This window comes from Mustela erminea, chromosome 12 (genome assembly GCF_009829155.1).
Source record: "Mustela erminea isolate mMusErm1 chromosome 12, mMusErm1.Pri, whole genome shotgun sequence".
In the NCBI taxonomy this organism is placed as follows: Eukaryota; Metazoa; Chordata; class Mammalia; order Carnivora; family Mustelidae; genus Mustela; species Mustela erminea.
Genome location: NC_045625.1, coordinates 60,407,140 through 60,433,184, shown reverse-complemented (window position 1 = coordinate 60,433,184; position 26,045 = coordinate 60,407,140). Strand labels below are relative to the sequence as shown.

Genomic DNA, 26,045 nt, shown 5'->3' with positions numbered 1-26,045 from the left:
GAAAGATTCATAATATTTATAGACCTCTAGCCAGACTTATTAAAAAAAAAAAAAAAAAAAGAGAGAGAGAGAGAGAGGATCCAAACAAATAAAATCCCAAATGAGAGAGGAGGAAAAAACAACCATCACTATAGAAATACAAACAAATATAAGAGAATATTATGAAAAACTATAGGCCAACAAATTGGACAACATGGAAGAAATGGACAGATTCCTAGAAACATAACTACTAAAGTTGAAACAGGAAGAAATAGAAAACTTGAACAGACTGATAACCAGCAAAGAAACTGAATCAGTAATCAAAAAAACTCCCAACAAACAAAATCCAGGGCAGATGGTTTCACAGATGTATTCTATTAGGCATTTTAAGAAGACTTAATACCTATTCCTCTTAAACTATTCTAAAAAATAGAAAGGGAAGAAAAGCTTCCAAACTTATTCTATGAGGCCAGTATCACTCTGATACCAAAACCAGATAAAGACTCCACTAAAAAAGGCAACGAACTACGGGCCAATAACCATGATGAATATGGATGCAAAATTTCTCAATAAAATGCTAGCAAACTGAATTCAATAATACATTAAAAAAATCATTCATCATGATCAAATGGGATTTATTCCTGTGTTGCAAGGGTGATTCAGTATTCACATTATACACTACATTAATGAAAGAAAGGACACAAATAATATGATCATTTCACTAGATGCAGAAAAGGCATTTGACAAAGTACAACATCCATTCATGATAAAAACCCTCAACAAAGCAGGTTTAGAGAGAACAAACTTCAACATAATAAAGGCCATATATGAAAAACTCACAGCTAATATTATCCTCAATGGGGAAAAGTTGAGAGCTTTTCCTCTACTGTCAGGAAGAAGACAAGGATCACCACTCTAGCTACTGTTATTTAACATTATACTGGAAGTCTTAGCCACAGCAATCAGACAACAAAAAGAAATAAAAGATATCTTATTGGCACCCCCCCCCCCACTCTGCCTCTCAAATTCCTCAGGGAGATCATATGATAATTGTCTTTCTCTGATTGACTTATTTCACTCAGCATGATACCCTCTAGTTCCATCCCCATCATTGCGAATGGAAAGATTTCATTTCTTTTGATGGGTACATAGTATTCCATTGTGTGTGTCTGAGTGTGTGTGTGTGCGTGTGTATGAGATTACATACATATATACATATATATGAAATTTTATACACACACACACACATACACATGTAATTTCACATCTTCTCTATCCATCCATCTGTTGATGGACATTGGGAGGGAGACAAACCATAAGAGACTCTTAATCTCACAAAACAAACTGAGGGTTGCTGGGGGCTAGGGGGTAGAGAGAGGGTGGTTGGGTTATGGACGTTGGGGAGAGCATGTGCTATGGTTAGTGCTGTGAAATGTGTAAGCCTGATGATTCACAGACCTGTACCCCTGGGCAAATAATACATTATATGTTAATAAAAATAATTTTTTTTTTTTTTTTTTTTTTGAGCTGGTGCAGCCACTCTGGAAAACAGCATGGAGGTTCCTCAAAATGTTGAAAATAAAAATAATTTTTAAAAAGACATCTTATTGGCAAGGAAGAAATAAACCTTTCATTATTTGCAGATGACATGATATGCTATATACAAACCTGGAAAAGACTTCACAAAATTGCAAGAACTGATACACAAATTCAGTAAAGTCACAGGATACAAAATCAATGTACAGAAATCTTGCATTTCCATACACCAATAATGAAGCAGCAGAAAAAGAAATTAAGGAATCAATCTCATTTTTAATTGTGCCAAAATGCTTAGGAATAAACCTAACCAAAGAGGTGAAAGATCTTTACTCTGAAAACTATGAAACACTGATGGAACAAATTAAAGATGACACAAAGAAATGGAAAGACATTCATGCTCATGGGTTGGAAAAACAAAAATAATGTAAAATGTCTATACTACCCAAAGCAATCTACATACTTAATATAATCCCTAACAAAATACTAATTGCATTTTTCACAGAATTAGAATAAAGAATCCTAAAATTTGTATAAAACAACAAAGGACCCCAAATAGCGAAAGCAACCTTGAAAAAGAAAAGCAAAGCATGTGGTATCATAATTCCGAACTTCAAGTTATATTACAAAGCTGTATTGATCAAAACAGTATGGTACTGGTACAAAAAGAGACATATAAATCAATAGAGAACCTTGAAATGAACTCACAACTATATGTTCAATTACTGTTCAACAAAGCAGTAAAGAATATCCATGGAAGAGAGATAGTCTTTTTAAAACGTGTTGTGGGGAAAACTGGATGGCAACATGCAAATTAATGAAACCAGACCACTTTCTTACACCACACACAAAAATAAATTCACAATGTATTAAAGGCCTAAACATGAGACATGAAACTGTAAAAATCCTAGGGAACATGGGCAGTAATCTATTTGACATCAGCCATAGCAACTTCTTCTTGATATGTCTCTTGAGGCAAGGGAATTATACATAAAAATAAACTATTGGGATTATACCAAAATTAAAATCTTCTGCACAGTGAAGGAAACAGTCATTAAAAATAAAGGCAACCTACAGAATAGGAGAAGATATTTGCAAGTGACATACCCAATAAAGGGTTAGTATCCAAAATTTATAAAGAACTTCTAAAATTCAACACCCCAAAAATGAATAATCCAATTAAAAGTGGACAGAAGACATAAATATATATTTTTCCAAAGAAGACATCCAGATGGCCAATAGATACATGAAAAGATGCTCAACATCAGTGATCATCAGGGAAGCACAAATCAAAACTACAGTGAGATGGGGCACTTGGGTGGCCTATAAAGGTTAAGCATCCAACTCTTGATTTCAGCTCAGGTCATGAATTCAAGCCCCATGATTGGCTTCACTGCTGGGCATGAAAAAAACAAAAACAAAACAAAAAAATACACAATGAGATATTACCTCACACCAGTCAGAATGGCTAAAATCAGCAACATAAGAAACAACAGGTGTTGGCGTGGATGTGGGAAAAAGAGAACCCTCTTGCACTGTTGGTAGGAATGCAAACTGGCATAGCCACACTGGAAAATAGTATGGAGTTTCCTCAACAAGTTAAAAATAGAACTATTCTACAATCCAGCAACTGCACTTCTAGGTATTTACTCAGAGGATAAACGAATTCAAAGGATACATGCACCTGGATGTTTTTACCAGCATTATCTGCAATAGCCCAGCATTATATACAATAGCCCAATTATGGAAACATCACAAGTGTCCATGGACTGATGAATGGATAAAGAGAGGTGGTACACACAATGGACTATTATTACTCAGTCATAAAAAGAATGAAATCTTGCCTTTTGCAACGACATTGATGGAGCTAGAGAGTACGATGCTAAGCAAAATCAGTCGGAGAAAGACAAATACCATAGGATTTGAGTCATATGTGGAATTTAAGAAATAAAACAAACAAGCAAAGGAAAAAAAGAGACAGAGGAAGACAAACCAAGAAACAGACTCTTTAGTATAGAGAACATATTGATGGTTACCAGAGGGGAGGGGGTTGCGGGGTGGGTTAAATGGGTGGTGGGGATTAAGGAGTGCACTTATTGTGATGAGAACTGAGTGATGTACAGAAGTGTTGAATTACAGTATTGTACACCTGAAGCTAATATTACACTGTATGTTAACTGGAATCCAAATAAAGAAAATAACCTTGACCTCCTTCTTTGTTCCATACCAGTTATATCTAAATGAAACAAAACAGACTTGTTAGAAACTGGCATCTTATTTGAGTATTATTTTAATTAAAAATATATATCTTATATAAAGTATATGTAATATATATTTCTCATACATATATAATCTGCATTTAAGAAAACAAGTGAAAGCCACATTCAGTAAGAGAAAACCCTGAGTACAAAGATCTTATAATAATCTTTAAAGATCAGCAGAGTTTTCTAAACCTCAAAAGAAAAGCCCTCAACTAGACATGATGTTCCAGATAAAGTTCATATATATAGAGAGAGTACAACATGGAGTTCCTCAGCCAAAACCCTAGGAGAGAGTTGAGTTCAAGAAATAATATCAGTGTTAACTGGTCTAAATACCACATAAGGCTTTTTAGTAGGTAAAACTTCATGGAAGTGCACTAGGAGTAGAGTGGCCCAGGTGGGATGTTCCATTTGACTCCAATTTTTTTAAGATGAAGTTATCTTATTAATGAGCTTTAGTTTTTGTTTGTTCGTTTTGTTTTTGTTTTGGTTTTATAAGATCTGTATTTATTTGAGAGAGAGAGAAAAAGTGCATGAGTGGGGGAAGGAACAGAGGGAGTGAATCTTCAAGTAGACTCCCTGCTGAGCATGGAGTCTGACCTAGGGCCCGATCCCACAACCCATGAAATATGACCTGAGCTGAAACCAAGAGGCAAATGACTGAGCCACCCAGGTGCCCCTTTACTCCAATTTTTAAGACGAAGTGGCCATAGCCCTGAACAGCTGGGACTCTGAATGGCATCCTCGTGGAAAGAAATGCCATATTTCATATCAAAAACCAGAGGAAAGGGAAGAGGATCATAGGACAGTATGTGAACTATTTGGAGAAGGAAGGAGCAGACATGATGTTTCATCCTCTAATTTGAGGGAGTCAAAGCTCCAAGTCTTAGTAAGATTATCTCTCAGAAAGCAAGTTCCAAGAAATAATGTTATTTATGCAAGAATCAGTATCAGAGTGGTGTTTTGAACAGCTAAATTGGTTCCAAAGGAGAATAGCTAATATTGCACAGGAACAGGATAGCTTGGAAGGTTTTAAATTCAGAATGCCTGGTAGCACCACTCTGAAGAGCTGCACTGCCTATTTTTGAAAAAGTACAACTGAATGAGAGATGCGAATAAAATTAGTACAGTCCTATGCACAGTTTCAAAGACTTGCATATCCCTTTATTTTATTTGATCTATGTGAAAAAGTCATAGATGGGTAAGATGGGTAAGATCATCCCTATTTTCCAAATAAGGAAGTGAGACTGTCTATAGGTGCTGGAGAAATAATTCAACCTACAGATTCATTTAGACCTCATGTCTAATGGGGTTTCCTCATAGAAAATTTTCCTCATGGAAAATGTTGTCAGTCCCACAAACAACTTGGTGAAATAAGCATCAAGCATCACAGGAAGCCAAAGCTGCTCTCAGTTGCCCTCCTCCCCCTCAGCCATGGATATATTTAAACCAAGTAATAATAAAACAAACCAGCAGCTGGTATTTTGTAGAGCCAACTCTAGAGCCCCCTCTGAAAAGAACTTTTTCTGGAGAGAATTTGTCATTTTTCTTTTTTTTATTATTTTTAATTTGCTGTTTATTTTAAATTACATTTCTAATTAAATGAAACTCTAAAGTAAAAAAAAAAAATTGGAATGAACTGAGCCAAATTGCAAGTACAAATATGCCTTGTGCAATGTGCAGGTTATCAAGTTTTGTTTTGTTTTGCTTTTAAATTCTGCCTTTCTGGCATCTGTCTGTAATCCATGATATGACCAAAAACACTCAATTTCACAAACACTAGGAGAGAAGTCTCTTCCCTACATCCAGACCCAGAGTCCTCAATCAGCAGGTAAGCGGAATAGTCATATATTATTTGTATTTTATAAAACTAAGACACTGATCTTCATTGACTGTCTGGTGCATCATGTTCATGAAGTATTCAGTCCTCACAAAACTTGGTCAGAATGACTTTTCACATTTCATAAGCTTGTATAAGGGGCAGACGGCTCCCAACTGGCTAACAGCACACCTTCTGCTGGCATCTTTCCAGTCCTTGTGAGCCTCAAGGCTTCCAAAAACAGTTAATGCACTTTGAGGGAGACGAGTTGAATTTCTGTTGCTTTGAAAGATGCAACCTGAACTACTTTCTACCCAGAAGGCTAGAATTCAAGTAGACACATCTTTCTGAATTCTTTGAGAACCAATGTCCATCAAACATGCCAAAGACCTGTACTCACACGATCAAATCTGCTTCTTACTGGAGATTGTACAGTCCCTCACACGCCTGAAGCCACCCTCATTTCTTTTTCTATAAAATGGGGACTATAGGAGATGGTGTACCCATTCTCTCAGGTTGTTATAGAGCCAACTGTATAAATTCATTAAGGTGTTTGTCAGTTGAAAAACTCCCTGCAAATGGTGTTAGCGTGATTTTTCTCATCTCAGAAAGAATGCTGCCAAAATTTTTGGCCAGCCCATATTCAGCCATGGTAAAACCAGCTTGAGTTTTATCATCTCTTGCTCTCATTTCTGATAACTATACAGCAAAGGGAACTTGGGTTTTGTGCAGCAGAACCCACAGAAAAAGGATCACGTTTTCACTCAATTGTGAGGAGGGGCTGACTCTGATGGTGCTGCCAACATGTGCCAAATGTGTGTCTCAGCTTCCTCGGTTAGTAACAGGTGTTCACAGGCTGGTGAGGAGGGAGAAAAAGCTTCCTCCCTAGTTTGCCTGTCTTTCACTTGTCAAGGGTTTTGACAGGCATTTTGCAGTTCCCTATCACACAGTTCTAAGCACGGCTGCACAGCATGCTGCTCAAAGCAACCCCAAGTCAAGGAACTCTGAGAATTTCCCCTTAGAGTAGATGTCGATGACATGCCTAGATAGGAGTGTTCGTAGTCCTTCCTCCTGACAGGTGTCTGCTTTATTCATCCTCCTGGTGATCCAGAATTTGTCTGACTCTTGATTGGGCTTTGCTCCAGGTAAGATATCAGACTTGATTTCTGTATATCTTTAGTAAGATCTAAAATATCCTTCTTTCTTGCTCCCATGTACCCAGTGTATAATCCTTACTTATATAATAATCACTTTTTAAAGTGTCTGTCTGTCCCACTAGACTCAACTTCTAGGAACAGGAACCCTGTAATATTTCTAACACACCAAGCAGAGTTTCTGACATATAACAAAGACTAAGAAATGCATATTGGACTGAATCTTAATCTAATGTATCTGAGGTACCTGAAAATGATAATCCCGCTGAAGGAAATGAGGACATATTTCTTCTAGTTATTGAAACGTTTTTGATATCTAGCATTTTCACCAGTACTGGCTTAAGGTCCCAGGCCTAAAGGACTATTTTTATAGTTGGCCATTAGAGTGATAAAATCACTTGTTGGACTTACTGTGTCCACTTACTTTCACATATAGGTGGACATTCTTTAAAACATATATATATATATATATATATATATATACATATACATATATATATATGAGATACATATTTATAAAATATATTCCTTTTAATAATTAATATATAATAGTCAAATAGATATAATATATATTTATGAATATATATTTCTTTAAACAATAAATACATATATATGACATTTATGAAATATGTATTTCTTTAAACAATATCAAATATATATATAAAAATCTGGTACCTCTGGTCTCTGGCCTCTACGGGGCAGAATATGCATTTTTTATTGGTCTGCTTTGCCCACTCACTGACAGAATATTTTCCTTTGCTGAGGCTTATTGTTATTCTAGACACAACCTGGATAACATAACATGTTTAATTTTTTTTTTTTTATAACATGTTTAATTTAATTCACATCACTAAACCAGTATTATGCAGAGTGAAACTGAAGGAGGGATTTTCCTATTTGGGTTCATGGGAAATAGAGACCACACACACATATACTACCACACCACGACCAATCCCAACTCTTCCTGATTTCCCATATTTTGAATGTCTGAGCACTTACACACAAGAGGAGAGGGTAAACATGTGTCATGCTTCCAAGAATGATCTGATCATAAGAGGGTCAGAAAACACCCTGTTCCTCCCTGTAGAATTGTTTGGTTGGCTGGTGCATTACTTGAGGTGAGGGACTACTAAATTCCTGCGAAGCATGAAGCGTTTGCTGCTTCAGATTACTAGAGAGTGAACCTGTAGGACCAACGGTCTGAGCTTCTGTAGCAGGCTCACACCATCACGGCAGAGAGTGCTATTTCAGTTTTCTCTGTTCTCTACTGCTATCTCTGTCCTTTAGCATCAGAGAGTATATCTCTTCCACACAAAGAGAGAAACTTCATGATGGAAAAGGAATTTAGAGATTGCCTAGTCTTCTGCCTTCACAGAGGGAAACATGTTCTAAAAGTTTAAGTGGCTTGCTCAAGAGCTAATTAGGAGCTGGTGGCAGAACTGACATTAGAACCTGGGTCTCATGGCTTCCATTAGATGTTTTATTTGTTTTCATTACATTACATCTGAGATCTGCTGTACACATCAGTCAGGTTCAAATACACCAGGAGTTCTCAAATTTAACATTCATTTGAATCAGCCTGAGGGCTTGTTAAAATATAGATTGGGAATCCACCCCCAGGGTTTCTGATGGAGTGGTAGATCTGGCACAGGGCTAAGAATGTGCATTTCTTTTTTTTTTTTTTTTTTTTTTTTGCCGTTTTTCTCTCTTTTTTTTTTATTATTTTTTTTTTATTTCCAGCATAACAGTATTCATTAGAATGTGCATTTCTAACGAGATCATGGGTGACACTCATGCTGCTGGGTCTGGAATCATACCTGAGATATACTGAAGTTGTCAAATGGAACAAACATTGCCCTTTTCTTCCTCATTAGTTTTTTCAACCCTTTTTAATTATTATTATTATTATTTAAATTTTATTTATTTGACAGGCAAGAGATCACAAGCTGGCAGAGAGGCAGGCAGAGAGAGAGGGAGAAGCAGGTTCACTGCTGAGCAGAGAGCTCGATGTGGGGCTCAATCTCAGGACCCTGGGATTATGACCTGAACCGAAGGCAGAGGCTTTAACTCACTGAGCCACCCAGGCGCCCCTCAATCCTTTTTTATTAATCAATATTTACTGTATATGAACCACGTACCTGACAATGTTTGGTGCTGGAGACCAGAAACGTGAAGATGACAAAGTTCAATCCTCTTTTTGAGTTCACAGTAGAGAGGGACAGATGCATAAATAATTACTGAGCAATCTTTTAATTGTAGTGTTAGAAGTTTATACAAAGTATAATGGTTGCACTGTCCTGAAAATAACGACAAAAAGACTTTTCAGGGATGGCTTTGCGGGAGAGGTGACATTTGGGCTGGGCTTGGAAGGGCAAGTGGGATTTTTCCAAATGGATCAGAGACAAAAGGATATCCTTTTCAGTTGAAGGAACAGAAGGTGCAAAGGCATGGAGAGTGACATGTTTAGGAAGAGTTGGCTAAATGAGAGTGGCAGGAACATGGGCCGGAACAAGTCAAGGAGTAGAAGATGAAGGTGGAAAGATATGGAAAGTGAACTAATGAAGGGCATTCCTTCTCCTGGGAAGGAGTCTGGATGGAATTCCCCTTGTGTGCAGCAGGGATACTGAAAGGTTTTTAGGTGGGATGTGCTTTAAAGTTACTCTGACTAGTGTGTGAGGGAGGATGAGAGGGGTTTCCTGGAAACAAGTATAAATTAAGAATCTATTCTAGTAATCTACATTAGGAATGATGATAAGGCATCCAAAACAATAGCAATGGGAATGCCCAGGGAAGAGCATTAAATGGTTTAAATAAGGAGGACTTGCTAACAGATCAGAGGTGAAGAATGAGAATAAAGAGAGCCATACATTATTCTATAGTTTCTAGCATGGTCAGCTGATGAAGTGGAAATGCCATGAACAGAGATAGCAAATAGGAGTAGTAGGTTGGGGTGAAGTAAATTCATCTGGGTCAAGTTGGGATGCTGGTGTCTGTAGACAGGCAAGTCAATGCCCTACTGTGGCTGGAGAATAGAGTGTGAAGTTAGGGAGAATCGTCCAAAGTCAGGAGAGAGATTAGGGTAAAGTCATGGAAATGTATGAGCCTGCTCAGGGAGATGTGAATTTCTTGTCCTGGATTAATATTCAAATTGCTGTCAGAGTGACAAGTGATGGAATTTCAATTATAAAGAGGAAACTAAGAGATTAATGATCCATGTTAAACTAAGAGATAACCAAGTTAAAAATGGAAAATCAGAGTTCAAAATTTCCAGTTTTGACATCTGAACATTTTGAGAATGAATGCTAAGAAAGTAATTATAACAACATGAATCCCCAGTTCCCAGTTCAGGCTCTTCACCAAGACGCTACTGCTTCGTTTCCTGAGGCTTTGGGAAATTTCTTACCTGCTCCAGGCCTTGGTTAGCTCAACTGTAAAACAGGGCTTGCTGTGAGGATTTAACAATTCCTACAAAGCACTTAGCATAACGCTTGGCACATAAAAAGGGTGCTGTAATTGTGTGTGTGTGTGTGTGTGTGTGTGTGTGTGTGTGTGTATTCAACAGTGGAACAATTTGGAAGAATTTAGCTAGAAAACAGAAGAAAAAACTATCCAAGAAAGCTGCCAGTAAAAGAACAAGTAAAGACAGTAATTGTAAAGACAAATGCTATTAGATGAATTTTTTTTGCTAATTCCTGAATATCCAGAATAGGGGGTGCATATTTGGTCTGGCATTCCATCTACTATGACTATGATACCTTAAAACACACCTGACTCATTGTATTTGTTTTCTATTGCTGTGTAATAAATTGCCACAAACCTGGAGACTTTAAATAAAACAAATGTATTATTTCACAATCTCACAGCATGACCAGATACTCTGCTTGGAGTCTCCTTGGGTTGAAACCAAGGTGGTGTTGGGTCTGTTCTTTGGTCTCATAAGACCTTCTTCCCAGCTTACAGTTGTTGGAAGCATTTATTTCCTTGTAGTTGTAGAACTGAGGTCGCAGTTTCCTTTGTAGCTATCACTCTCAACAGCTCCAGGAGGCCTGCACTTCCTAGTCACATGGCCCCCAGCGGCAGCTCACAGGGATGTTTGCTTTCTTCTAGTCCTGCAGTATCTTGGCCTTACACTGAATCTTCCTCTTGCTTCTAATCTCTAACTTCTCCCATCTCTGACCTCTAGAACAAGATTTGATGAGCTTATGTGATTAGCCCATCCAGATAACCTCCCTGTCTTAAGATCAGCTGATGTGGGACCTTAATTACATCTACAAATTTCCTTCAGAGCAGCGCCTAGAATGGTATTTGAGTAACTGGGAGAAAGTGTGTGTCCACCAGGTTTCTGGTCCATCTTAACAATCTTGTCTACCACATTGCCGAAGCACATGCAATTTCAGTCACAAGACTGGGCAGTGATTTTTAGCAGCATTGCTGCTTAACATTTGCCCTTTGGGTTATTTCTCTACACTCCTACAAATGAACAAGTTGCTGAGTATCTGAAAGGCCAATTTAGAAGAGTGACATATTTCCTCGCCATACTCTTAGGATACTTATAAATGATGTGTAATTATGTCTTTCACCTCTGACTCTGTGCCCCTAACACCTATATAACCATTGGATGAAGGCAAGGATTTATCTGCCATTGAAAATAAAAGTGGCTTTTCGACTCAAAATTGCTTACTATTCCTGAGCAAGATTTGAGAAGTGTTGGTTTGATCAATGTAGTCCCGGCAATAAATCAGTTGAGGCCAAGGCTGGTTTGGGGGGGGGTGGGTACTTGAACATACGCTTGCCCTGAACATATATTTAATTTAGGAGCAATTTATTTTGTTACCCAATCAGCTCGCTTCATTCAAGAGGCCCCTAATTCAGACACAACCATGCTGAGATGCCACTAATAAAAAGGAACAAGGGGCAAATGCTGAGGCTGAAGTGCCTATCACCGCTGAGATGCTTAACCTGTAAGTATGGTCTCTAGAATTTGGTCTCAGTCAGGTGAAACTCTGTAACTTTTTAGATTGATCTGGACTTGGAACACTGCAGTGCTCCCAGCAATAACAGTCTCAACAACTGGCTTGGGAAGAGAGACCCCTCACCTCTCCTTCCTAACATATAGCAAGATCCTGAGGCTCAATCTCTATTTGGGTCCTTTCATATGTTCAAGACATACTGGTAGTAGCTGGTCACAGGATTCCAGGCTAGTTAATGCAATACACAAAAGGAACAAGAGGGCACCTGGCTGGCTCAATTGGTTAAGCATCTGCCTTTGGCTCAGGTCATGATCCTGAGGTCCCAGGATTGAGCCCCACATCAGGATCCCTGCTCAGGAGGGAGCCTGCTTCTTCCTCTCCCCGCTCTCATTCTCACGCTATCTCATGTATGAATAAAACCTAAAAAAAAAGGAAAGGGAAAACAAAAAAGGACCAAGAGATGTTGCAATGGGTTTCTTTTGTTTTGAAGATTTTATTTATTTAGAGAATGAGAGCATGTGTGAGCTGGGGAAAGGGGAAAGGGAAAGAATCTCAAGTCTCAGGGCTAGTGATCCTGAGGATCATGACCTGAGCCAAAATCAAGAGTTGGCCGCTTAACCAACTGAGCCACTCAAGTGCCCCAGTGTAATAATTTCTTGCATTGAGATACTTAAGTCTGTACTATGTAGACGTTTAGTTAATAGATACCTTGGACATCATGCACATTATTAGTGTCCACATATATGTTCACATTTTGGTTTGTGTTTTAAGGAGAACTGTAAGGTCATTTTAAATTACCCTTATTTGTACTTTATCCCCTCTCCTTTGCTAGAAGTAATTATGAGCCTTTGCAAATTTATTTCCATACGATAAAGAGATTCTGAAGCCCATGAACCATAATTAAAAAGGTGTTCTTACATTAGTGAGTAATAATCCACTGATTTTTGAGCCTATTTACCTTACTCACCCCACTTCAACCACAACAAAAGGGAAGATAATAGGAGTACTGTGTGTACTTCCCGTACTGCAGGACTGAAGGGGCATATCCCTTTTGTCTCTGAAAATGAAACTAAATCTCTAAAACAAACTAGATTTCTGACTTTGCACTTGCAGAAGTCAAAGCAACTTCTCCAAAGTTTAAAAAAAAGAAAAAGAAAGAAAACTGTTAGTTTCAAATTTAACATAACAAGCGTTATTTTTTGGGGGTGGGGAGGAGTGTTATTCCCACTTAACTTCCCATAGACATAGTAAAGAATTATTTTACTCAAACCTAGTTAAACAGCCCCAGGTTGGGAAGAACCAAATATATGTTGGCAATATTCTAGTGAACAGACAAGTATATTTGGAAAAGGCTCTTATTTGCTTACACACTAGTACAAATTCTGAGATATTAAAATTATTAAAATTATATTAAGGATATTTTTATATTATAATATATATTATATTAAGGATATTTTTCTATTTACCCATTAGGTCAATCCAAGACCAAAAGTTAGATTCATGTACTTTGTATTAACCTAAGAAAATGTTGGGAATAGTCACTCTGCATTAGATCCAGGCACTTCTACATACTAGAGAGCAACAGGTCTGATGGGAGTTGCTCAACCAATCTTTGAAAACTTACACACTGTGATTGGCAGCTGAACTTAACTATCTTTCTGCTCTGAAAAACTGTTAAGTATAATTTTATGGAAAAGCTGGGGTATATATCAGAAGTGAAAAAGACTGGTAGGAAGCACAGAAATGAACTGTCAAATTTTAAATCATTATCTCAAATGCATGTCAATTTCATCACAGAATCACTTCCAGCAGTTGTAGACAAAGAACCAAATGTTATTGTTTTTAATGATAAATGTGAATTTCTCTCAAATTTTTTGGTACTTTTAATTACTTACTGATTTTTGTTTCATAAAGGTAATTCTTGCCTGTTTGAAATCATCCTAGTTCTGAAAGACTAGAACGAGAACTAAACAATCCTAGATGCACCAAGGACTTGCTGAATGACCCTGGGCAAACCACCAGGACTATTTTTAAAGTTTCACTTACCACCAATGAAAAAATTATGAGCAATACACAGATAAAAAAGTTTTATGTACTTCTGCACATTGTATGATGCCAATCCAGTGTTAGATTGTTAACAGGCATTGACCCAATTATAGAAAAAGTAAAGAGAACTATTTAAAATAATAGTTTAGTTCATTTTCCAACTTGGTTTATCATTTCCTCCTTTCTTCAGTCTTGTGGTATCCTCAGGAATAAAGTCTGTCAATGTCCATTTGTCCAGTATATCCCTAAGTCCCATGCTTGTTCTGGTGTCCTGGGACATGGACAGATGAGAAATTCACTGGTAGTACTTTCAATCAACACGGAAGGCCTTTCCTTTGGGGTCTGAAAGGATGACTACACCCCAACAAGCAATGCCTAAGAAAGAAAAAGAAAACAAAAACAAACTGTACCTTACATGCACGTTACACCTCAGTTTACTAGGTGCTTCTATAAAGGCCATCTTATTTAATTCTCACAACACTCCAAGATACACTGCCATTACATTTCTCTCTTAAGAGTGAAACTCAGAAAAGGAAAAGAAAGTTAAGAGGAAAAAAAAATCGGTTACCTCCCCAAGCAAGAGTGACTTAAGGAGAATTGATTTGGGAAATCTAATTAAAAAGTAAGGGATCTGAAAACCCATTCAACTAGCTTGAAGAGTAAAAAGAATTACTGCATTTTACTGTAAGAAAGTTTAACAATCATTTATAATAATAATAAATTATTATTGTACAGATAAGGACTGTGGGCCACTTTACCTGTGGTACACACAGAATGTGGGCTCACAATTCATGTCTAAAATGAGACTTCAAAGCCCTATTTCTTAAACCAAAATTATGTACCCTCACTCAGACTTTCTCCAGGATCTGGAGGGGGGAGGAAAAAAAAAAAATGGGTCTGGTGCTCGCTGTACCACATCCTGATTATCTGACCTTGAACACAGTATTTCTTAGTCTTTAAGCCTTAGTGTGCTCAGCGGTGATAAAAGTATGGCTATGATCATACCTATCTTTAATAACTATTGTTAGGATTAAAAAGAGTGAAGCTAGTAAGAGTTCTCAGTACTGTGATTCATCAGTCTTAAACGAGAGCAGCTTCCCAACAAACTTCCTCCCCGCCCCTGCTTCTCGGTTGGCGTACCTCCGCCACGTGACCAGTCCGCAACCCGCCCACGCGGCTGCCACCCGCCCCTCCCTCTCCCACTGCCCAAAGGCCCCGCATTGCCCCGACTCTCACTGATGCCGATGACCATCTGCGTAATAGTCCCTGGGCCCGGGGGGTATCCCAGCTTCATGGGCTTCCGCGCCACCCAGTAGACGTACCCGCCCGCCCCTATAAGCCCCGCCCCTGAAAGCACGCGACAGCTCCAGCAGTTATTAAATACAGGGGCTTCCGCTGGAGAGGTCGGCGCTCCAGGTGCAGCGAGGGGCGCGGGCTCGACGGAGCTGGTGGCCTTAGGAGGCGCAGCAACCTTAATTGGCTCCAGAGGCTTAGTCACTAAAGAACCCATGTTCAGACGCTCGGCCTCTGCTGTGGGAGTTCTTTGGAAGAACTGACGTAAAAGATACAGCCGGAAAGCAGAGCCCCGGCCGCGCCTGCACCGGAAGCAGCTTGAGGGTCTCTGGGAAATGTAGTTCCAGCCTGCCTCCAACGGAAAAAGATGGTGGTGGGCCTGATAGACGGTGCAGGCCCGAGTATCCCTACATCTGGCTGCAATCACTTTCAGGATTATGATTCAGCCAGTCCCGTAAATGTCTCAATTCTTAGTGTTCTTAGAGGAATCTGGGTTGCTAAGTTTCTTTCCTAGCACAAAAAGTGAGACCTTGAGCACGTTACTTGACCTGTCTGGAGGGGTGTAACTCAGCTAAGTTTTATATGTGCCTAAGTATATGCTAAAGCAATTATCTGCAGTATACCATTTAATCTTCCCAAACCAATGAGATATTAGTTTCCCAATAAATAATAAAACTTTACAGTGGCATTGCCATAGTTGAAACCAATGCCTGTGTCAATGCAAAGTTTTTATATGCCACCTATACATATCGTCCGTGCAAAATGAACAAAGTATAGCTTCCCTGGAAGCTCAAGACCAGGAAATATTCAAAGTTGGAAATTTCCTTTATCAATATTGAGAGGGGAGTACATAAATATAATCAAGGTATTAAAAATGGGTTTGAATTACCTGGATAAATACTTTTCATTTCTCTTAAGTTTTATTTTTTAATTTTTTTTCCCCTAACATCATGATCTCAATTTTGTCATGCTCATGGTATTGTTTCGACTCTGAGAGCCTGGGAGATAAACTCAGAATCAGGCTAATGGACTCAAAGAGTTAATATAGGATCTGTTCTTGCAGGTTTACATTCTTACCATTCCTAAAGAATAGACTTAAAAATTTTGATTGCTTCTTTACAATTCAACTTCTATAGCCTCTATTCCTAACCCATTTCACTTTTCATTTCTTTTGGGTAGAGTTGCATGTGTGTGTGTGTGTGTGGGGGGGGGTGTTCTTAGAGGATTACTGGTAAGAAAAAACCGCATAGAGTTCAGATGTCATTTCTGTTAGAGGAGATGGGTGAGAATAAGATTAACTTCAGATTTTAATTTTTCTCCTTTAGAGTGGCTTAAAAATTAGCATGATAAAAAATAAACTCAGCTTTCCATTTTCTACAATGGGATGTGATTTTGGGAAAGCTTACAAAAAGATAAAAATAAAGGTATGGATAAATAGGTGAAAAGAAAATAATAGGAAAAAAATACAATAATGAGAACATAGATTGGCCTGCTGTTTAATTTCAAAGACACTGTCCATTTCATTTTCTCTCTCTCTTTCTTTCTATGCGTTTTCCAGTAAGACAGAGGGTTTGAAAATTTGGATTCTATAACAGGCTTTTTCACAACGAGTCAGTCATATGACATAGAGAACATTATTTATTCTCTCTAGCCTGTATTTATCTCATGCTTGTAATTAAGAGATTTGGAATAGGTGATACCTAACACTTTTTCCTAACTGTAAAGTTCTGTTATTTACTATATATCTCTTTTCCATTAGCACTGTGCCAAGTGAATTTAATAGCATTTCACTTAGAAATTCACAATTTGTAGTTGTTGCTTTTCACTATGCTTGATTCAGCATTCATTTTTTTTAAGATTTTATTAATTTATTTGACAGATGGAGATCACAAGTAGGCAGAGAAGCAGGTAGAGAGGGGGGAAGCAGGCTCCCTGATGAGAAGAGAGCCCAATGCGGAGCTCGTTCCCAGGACCCTGGAATCATGACCTAAGCCAAAGGCAGAGACTTTAACCCACTGAGCCATCCAGGCACCCCTTGATTCAGCATTCTATAGTGCATGTGATTTCTCCTTATTTATGTGAAAAAAAAAAAAAGATAATTTGACAGCATTACCAAATATTTTGATTATACACTTTCATGGGTAAAAAGGTTGAGCACACACACACAAAATGTTTAAGCACACAATAACATTTATGCATGCCTACTTATTATTTATAAATTGCACATTACTTTATACATTATGAGGATAAAAATGATAAAAATATAAATTTTAATATTTTCTCATATCTTGATATATAGACTTGTGCATCTCTATGGACAGCATGACTATCTAACGTGTGACTTTATTAAGTAATCTTTTATCTAAAAGCTTACCTTCTTCATTGTGCATATTACAGTTAAAGATGCCAGGAGAGGGCATATTTAATTCTCTAAACAAGCATTATTAAAATGGCCTATGACACATTTTCCAAACAATAGGCAAGATTTTAACTACTTTTTTTTAAAGTACTTTCCAAAAGATGTGCTTCTTTGCTTATGATTGCCTAAAGTAAATGATTTCAGGTTTGTTACTGCATATAGCACATGTTGAAACTGAGTTGTTGAAATGAGATTGAGATATAACTTTGATTGGAAAATTATTATAAATGTTGACTCATCTTAGATAAATGAAATAGTAGGATCTGAGGATATGGATAGAGGTTAATAAAAACAGGCAAAAGTATAATTGTGGGAAGGCATGTGCATTTTGCTGGAAACATAGTAGGGGAAGGTCAAAAGATAACTTTATTTCATTCTGTCTACTGTAATTAATTAATTAGTTAATTAATTAATTATATTTTAAACTACATATAATCTCTTTAGATCATTTTGTCACTTATGAACAAAGCCTTATGACCTCTCCTATTTATTTATAAATTTTAAAAATGCAAAAGTCTTAAAAAGTGTCCCCCAGGCACTTGTCCCCCGGGCACCCAGTTCTCCTTCCCTAACACAGACAGTTTTATCAACTTTTTTCACAATCAGTTTTATCAACTTTTCTATCAACTTTTTGTATCTCTTTTCAGAGATGTCCATGTTTATGTGTATATTCTTTCCTCCAGTGACTTGAAAGGTCATTCCATGTCAGCCAATATGTAAAGAGCTTCTCTATGTGTTTCTAGGGCTCTGTAATATTCCATTGTATGACTCTACTATACTGGATTTAAGTGGTCTCATATTCATGAACATTAATAGACATTTAGGCTGCTTCCGGTCTTTTGGTATTACAAATAGTGTTACAGTAAATAACCTTGTACATACGTCATATCTCAAACATGTATCTTAGAATATATTTCTGAAAGACTATAGTGTTTATCAACTTGATAGACATTACTGAATTGCCCTTTGTACCAACTTACACTCTCATCAACAAGCGTGAGATCTCTTTCTCTATCCTATTCCCTCAAACAATGAATTTAATAACTTTGATCTCTGCTAATGTGATAAGTAAAAGTGGTTTAATTTACTTTTTCTTATTATTAGTGATCTTAATATATGTTCAGGGACAATCCATACTTCTTTTTCTATGAACTGTCCCCATTTTTTGCCCATTTTTTGAATTGAATTGTCTTTTTCTCATTGGCTTCTAAGAATTTTTTATACACTAGAGAGATTAACTTTTAGTCTGTGTTTTAAGTTCATAATTTGGTATTTACCTTTTAACTTAGATTACATTTTTTACCATGAACATTTTAAAAACATTTAATTGAACTTAGCTATATTTCTTCTTATAGCTTCTGAGATTCACATCATGGTTAGAAAGACCTTCTACTTTCATGGCTTCTACTGGTACTTTGATCTTTCTTTAAACACTTAAAATTTTAATATATTTGGAATTTCTCCTATTATTAGATGTTACAATGGAATCAGCTTTTTTTTTCCGTTTTCTTTCCCCCAATCCATTTTTCTCAACTGTATTTTTTAGATGATCCATCTTTCCCCACCTGTTAGAAATGCCCCGCTTTCTAAAATACCATGTATAGATGCATGTCTATTCCTGGACTTCATGTTCTGCTCCATGATTTGTCTATATATTTATGTGCCAGTATCACAATATTTTAATTACTAAAGCTTTGTAATGTGTTAATACTTGGAGACAGGTTCCCCCCTGTTCCAGATTTTCTTGGTTATTTTTACATGTTTATTTTTCCCCATGAACTTTTGACTTAGCTTGATTATTCTGACAAAATGATGCTGACGTTTTTATTAGACTTGTGTGAAAATTGTAGATTAATTTAGGGAGAATTGACAGCTTTATGATGTTGAGTCATCCTACGCAAGGACATGGAATGCTTTTTCTTTTGTTCGTGTCTTATTTTGTGTTCCTTTGTAATATTTTAAAGTCTTTTTTATAATGATCTCACACATTTCCTCTCAGACACTTTATCTTTTGTGCTGTTATCGAAAATAAGGAATTTTTCCTTCTGTTGTATCTTCTGACCTGTGGTTGTTAGAAAACAAGAAGACTATTAATTTCCATATAGCCTAACACTGAATTATTAGTGCTTTCTGGTGAACTTTTCAAATGTGATTGATGGTTTTCTTTTTGTGCAATTCTTATTGACTTTGGGGACCATTTTTATACCCATTTCATAAACATAATTTGGAAGCATTCCTTCTTTGTATTCTAGAACAATTAAAATACCTTTGAGATTATCTGTTTTTAAAAAGTTTTGTTGGGATGCCTGGGTGGCTCAGTTGGTGAAGCAGCTGCCTTCGGCTCAGGTCATCATCCCAGGGTCCTGAAATCGAGTCCCACATCGGGCTCCTTGCTCGGCAGGGAGCCTGCTTCTCCCTCTGCCTCTGCCTGCCTCGCTGTCTGCCTGTGCTCGCTCGCTCTCTCTCTCTCTGTCTCTGACAAATAAATAAAATCTTTAAAAAAATAAAATAAAATAAAAAGTTTTGTTAGAATTTCCCTGAGAAATTGTCTAATTCAGGGATGTTATTATTTTGGTAGGGGAAGGACGGGATGTGGGGAAGGAGGTACTTTGACACATTTCTTTATTTGTATTTTAGAAATATGTTCTTTTCTACTTCTTCTTTTTTATTTTTAAAGATTTATTTATTCAGGAGAGAGTGCATGCATGCGGGCATGCACAGTGAGGGGGCTGTGGGTAAAGGAAGAGAGAATCCCAAGCAGATTCTCTGCTGAATATGGAGCCTGACCCAGGGCTTGATACCCTGACCCTGAAATCTTGACCTGAGCCAAAATTGAGTCAGGTGCTTAACTGACTGAACCACCCAGGCACTCCAGCACTTTTTTTTTCTTAAGAAGTTTATGTCCTCCACAATTTTCTGACATTGAATATTGTTGTGGAATATTCTGAGGCCAGATCAATTTAATCTCTTGCATAAGTGACTAGATTTTTTGCCTAGATGCCCGTGTGATTTTTCTTCTTCCTTCCCTTTCTATCCCTTCCAAGTTGTTGAAATCCAGTAACATTTTACCAGGATATATATATTTGTTGACTATTCTAGTTCAGTTTTCCAGGCATAAACAATGATATACATACTATTATATACTTGTGTTGTTGTATATAATTTATTATATATTATGTAAGACCATATCTTAGAGACAGATATACATATGTGTGCACACACATGCACACACACACATACACAAACACACTTATTTTTGTTTCAAGAATGTTTATCTGAATTATGCCTTTTAAGGTACAATTAATTATTTTATTGTTTTCTTGCCACCAAATACAGTCAATTAATGTTACTTTCACTCATTCATCATTGAAGACAAAAGGATAATTCATTGCATATTTTCCAAAATAATGCACTACACAACAAACAAAAAAAAGTTAAATTTACCAAGGCATCCTGATTAATTATGTGAACTGATAATTAAGAAAAAAACTAATCATTTGTTTCTTTCTTTATAAAATAGAAATTTAAAGAGTTCTGTTAGTCTTAATGTAATCTTTATGGTTAACGAATCTCAAAGAGTGGTACATGCAGTTTAATCTAGAAAGGTATGCAATTTAAACATATCACATGAATGAATGAAATTTGCATAACAAAATGATTACAGATAGCCCTAGGCTTTCATTAAAAATTGGATGTTGAATGACCCTTTATGATATTATAGATTAGTACATAAAATACATTTTAATACATTTTAACCCTAAGAAAAGAAATTTTTTTATCCTTTTTTTAAAGATCTCCTAGTAGCTATTTGGTTTACAATAGGATAAACTGAACTGCTAAGGCTTTAGTTTTTACCAAATCAGATACACTGAATATATGAATATATTTTCAAATACACTGAAAATATGTGTGAATATAAGGCAGGGGTCTGCTTTTTCTTCTGAAATACTAACACTTCTGGGGAGTATCTTGGCAAGGCAACTTTGTTGTTGTGTGTGAACTACATTATTTCTCTTCTTTTCCTCCTTTATGTGCTCTTCTATTTTACTTAAATATAAGTCCTTTCAGAACACCTCAAGAAGAACATTCTTGTGGTGACTGGGTGGCTCAGTCAGTTAAGCATCTGCCTTTGGCTCAGGTTATGATTTCAGAATCCTGGGATCCTGTGCCATGACTGGCTTCTTGTTCAGTGGGGAGCACTCCCTCTGCCTGCCACTCTGCATTTTTGTGCGCTCTCTCTCGCTCTCTCTCTGTGTCAAATAAATAAATAAAATCTTAAAAAAAAAAAAAGAGGAATGTTCCTCTAAGGAAGTTTTAGAGATGGAAAATTAAATAAGACTGGGTATCAGCATGTCCTTGGATAACCCCTATATTTGCTTCACACTTCTGCTAGATTGATGATGTGTTTTTACATGTGATTACAAGCTCCATACCTCTGATTTTTCCCTAGAAAATCAACATCTATGGTTCCTTTTTTATTGGGCTTTTTTGAGGACTGACCATTTTTTTAGTTTTAACCTCAAGGAATGCCACATGCCTCTTTAGATATACAATTTTGGTTATCTGCTTATTTGTAAGTGTTTGATCATCTTTTGGAACTTTGTTTCTAAAGCTTGCCTCTGTTGGCTTATTCTATTGCTACATCTAAAAAATAGGTTTGTATAACTACCCTCCCCCTTAGTTTCTGGAGGTATGTCTTTGTGGGAAGCCTCCATTCTATTCCTGGAAAATATAAAAATAAAAATAAAAAGGACCTGGGCTTTTGAATTCCACTGTAGAGAGTTGGAGATGCCTGAGGAGTAACAACTTCGTCCATATTCTGCTGGAATTTCATACTTTCACGTGTTTCTCTCTTTTCCCTCTCTCTAGAATGAGCAGTAGCTGCTTTGTGCTATAGTCCATTTGCAATTCCAATGATAAATGGACCTATCCAGGCCATGTCAGCTCAGGGATTTAGAAAGCTATGTTTGCCTTTTCATGACGAGAAATAGACTCCACATATTTTTCTGCAGCTAGCAATGGGCTCTCTTTATTGATGTTGTCATTACTTCCATAGACCTTGGGAAGGGCAGTGACAAGAGAGCAATGGGCTGTAGCATCGACACGTGGAGAATGACAAGGCAGCGTGACATGCTGCTGTAACACCTCACCTGTGCCCTAGGAGTCTGGTGTGGGGTCAGCAAAGTAACCATTACAGGACTTCCTCTTGTGCCATTGCCAATATGGACCTGTTCTTTAGTATTTGTTGTTTTTTTTCCTCAAGGATTCCAAATATATACCCTGTTGAATCTTCTTTAACTTTCTTACAAATTCTTTCCATTTGTTTTCTTATTTTAGCTTTGCTCCTTAATGTATTTATTGCAATGTCTGTTCTCTCTTGTATTCCTCTACTTTTGTACTTAAAATCCTTTGATACTCTCGTTTTCTTCTCTCATTGCTTCAGTTGAGTTCTGACAACTTATATTTTATCTTTTCCTGCTGTTTAGTTATCTTGCATGCAAATTCTTTTATTTGTGTTTTGAGCTCCTACTTCATAGAATTGACTGGTTTTTAAATTTTTAAAATTTGTCAAGCAATATTTGGTCATGACTTTTATATGCCCCATGATAATATATTTCCAGATGTTATCATGAATGTACCATTTATTTTTCTTGTGTCTTCCATTCTTTCCCCTTTTTTCTTTAGTGTATCTTGAACATCCTGTTTTGATCTCCTGTTTATTAAGCATCTTTGATAGGGTGGGTTTTCCCATTTATAATAAAATCAGTTTACATCAGGACCAAGCCAAAACTGAGTTATAGACCAGTTGGGATTATCGTCTTAGCTCAAGAAATCTTTTAAGAGTTCATGTACCCTTCTTTTCCTTCATCAAATGGAATAGACAACTTTGGAGGTTTCTTTTTTAATTCAGAGTCTTTTTTTAAACCTATATTGATTGGCAGTGTGCTTCCTACATACATGGCTTTTTGGTGGGTTTCTTTATGTCACTTTACCTTCTTTTTTTCATGTAGCAAAAGAAGGTCCATAGAATGCAGGGATTTAAGCTCTGCCAACACCATTAAAGAATTGCACTTTGTTGACTCATTCTGACATCTGCACCTGCAATACCTGTACTCCACTCTCCCTTCTCTGCAATATACCCACCCTTGCATGGTCACCACTGTCATAGTTATTGCACATGTACGTATTGTAGGAGCCTCATCAGCTTTGGTCCCTCGTCATTATAATGAGCAGAACATTCTTCTTGACCTGCTTTGTATATGCATATGTATATGTAGGATAAAAGAGAAATAAACCTTTGTTGTATAAAGCTTCTGAGATATGAGGCTATTTGTCACATAGCAAAACCTAGCCTATTTTGGCTGATACAGTTTGTTCACAACTGGGGGTGCTACTCCAGGGCATTTGGAAATATAAGGAGGGCACTTCTGGATGTCACAATGACAGCGTCCAAAGGGCAGGGATACTAAACCTCTGGTAATGTTTGCAACAGTTCTTTGCAATAATGTTTGCTTTGCTGAAATGTCAATAGTTTCCCCTTTGAAAAACTCAGTAAATGGCTTGACAAGTACAGCCTAATTGCCTTCCTGAAATGAGTGCCCATTACTAAAACCTTACCCAAACTGGATATTTTTTGGCTTTTTTAAATCTTCTATTTTTTTTTCAGATAATTTTAAATTTTTCTGTATGTACTTATTATCTCCTAAATATAATATCCATGAGTGGGCTGTTAGAGCTTATTAATTTTTATATCATTTTTATAAAGTTATTGGTACTCAGTAAATATCTCTAGATTTTATTTGACTGAAGTATCTTCTTGGGCCCAGGATTGATGAAGTGAATTCCATAAATTCCATATTGTACAGATATGTGAAGATTAGTGAAATGTGGGTACCCCTTTTGTTTTCTATAGTTTGAACTGACAAGAGGCTTGGAAAATAAACAATTGAAAAAGACATTCCCTAAAGGTAGCCATCAAGTGTAATAAGACTCAAGTCAAATGGCCTAGCTGTCACAGTAAAATATAGCCTATTGACTTCCTTCTCACTAGGGAAAAGCGCTGCTTGCCACTTACCACAGGCAGCATGGAGAGAAAGTATCACCCTAAGAACTGCAGGAGGGAATGTCCTGTGTAGCTGAGAAAAAGGCACAAAATAAATCTGGTTGCATGTGTCCGCCTAGTAGATAACCATATGTTTTATACGGAGAAGGGTGGGTTGCATAATTTTCTCCCTTTAAGGATCAGAAAATAAGTAGCACCATCAGAAAATATAACTGACATAATGAGCAACATTTTTTTTTAATCATTAAAAAAATTAGTTAAATACCAGCTAGGTGAAAGCTCCCAGTATAGAGAAGTAGCTGGGAAGCTTACACAAAGATGAGCAGGATAGGAACTGCCTTCCAGGTTTTATGAGTCTTATATGGAAAGTGAACATATACATAAACAAATCAAATACCTGTAGACTGTGGCAAATATTAGAACAGAGACCATGATGAGTTTAGAAGGAATGTACAAAAAATAAGATTGTTTCTAATTGGATGGAGGCAAATTAAAGTTAGGAGGAAAAATACTTTAAGTTGAGGCTGACAAGCAGCTTAATGTGTGGACCATGGATTGATATGTAAATATCACAGATTCCATTGTCCTAGGGGGTTAAGAGGTATAGTAACTAACGTTGGTAAAATGTTTTCAGTTAAAGAGTGCTGTTACATATATTATTCATATGGTGTATTATTATTCACAGATGGTTTATATAACTAAAACCTGAATAGTAGTGACTGTTAAAGGCATTAAAATTGGGGTTTACTAAAAATTTTGACAATTTCCCACTGATTCCTTCTTAACTTATGATTGTATACCTATATCTAGGATGTTTATATCATACAAAATGGCAGCGAGTACATTCGCCACATTGTTTCCATCTACTGACATTGACTCCTTGCGGCATCTCACTTCATCAGAATCGAAAATTAAACATGTCACTCAAAATGTTGTTCAAGTAAATTCTCTTCTTAGAAGATGAATCCACTCTACTACTACTACTGTTTACATTTGTCAAGTTCAAGGAATTGTATATGGGCTATTAAGCAGTATATTTCCTTTGGTCTGGATACTGGTATTGATTAGATGAAGAATAAATAGCTTGGCTTTTGTTCAAGAAATGGCACGCTTTGTAGTGTCTTGAATCTTTTTGACTTAGAAATGTCTAATGTATACACGCAGCTGAGGAGGAATAGTTGTTCAAGTACATGTCAGTGAGCCCAGACCTTTAGAACTGTGAGCAAAAAATGATTTAATTATTTCAGTTCTTCCCATAACACTTATTCACTTCAACAGGATGCCTCTCTAACTTCGTTGCTCCTTATTAGTGTCATGAGGAAGGAACTTATATTGATTCCTTTTGTAATTTTTCTCAGTCCTCGTGTGTATTGCATGGGTGAACATCTGGGAAAGCTGTTCTTTGCTGTCCAGTGAATCATCAGAAGAGGAGATGGGCCCCAGGTGTCTTGCAGCCCAATGTGTCCTAAGGATTGCCGATACTAATCTACCTGGCATCATACTGT

General features: G+C 37.0%; 1 protein-coding gene across 1 annotated transcript; it reads right to left on the bottom strand.

Annotated features, from left to right (window-relative positions):
* Positions 1-13,784: 13,784 nt before the first annotated feature.
* On the bottom strand, positions 13,785-15,334 carry DMAC1 (distal membrane arm assembly complex 1). The gene is made up of 2 exons (XM_032308424.1): positions 15,002-15,334; positions 13,785-14,140 (listed from the first exon to the last, which is right to left on the bottom strand). Exons 1-2 carry the CDS (start codon positions 15,273-15,275, stop codon positions 14,076-14,078), a joined length of 339 nt encoding a protein of 112 aa, XP_032164315.1. The 5' UTR covers positions 15,276-15,334; the 3' UTR covers positions 13,785-14,075.
* Positions 15,335-26,045: the final 10,711 nt, after the last annotated feature.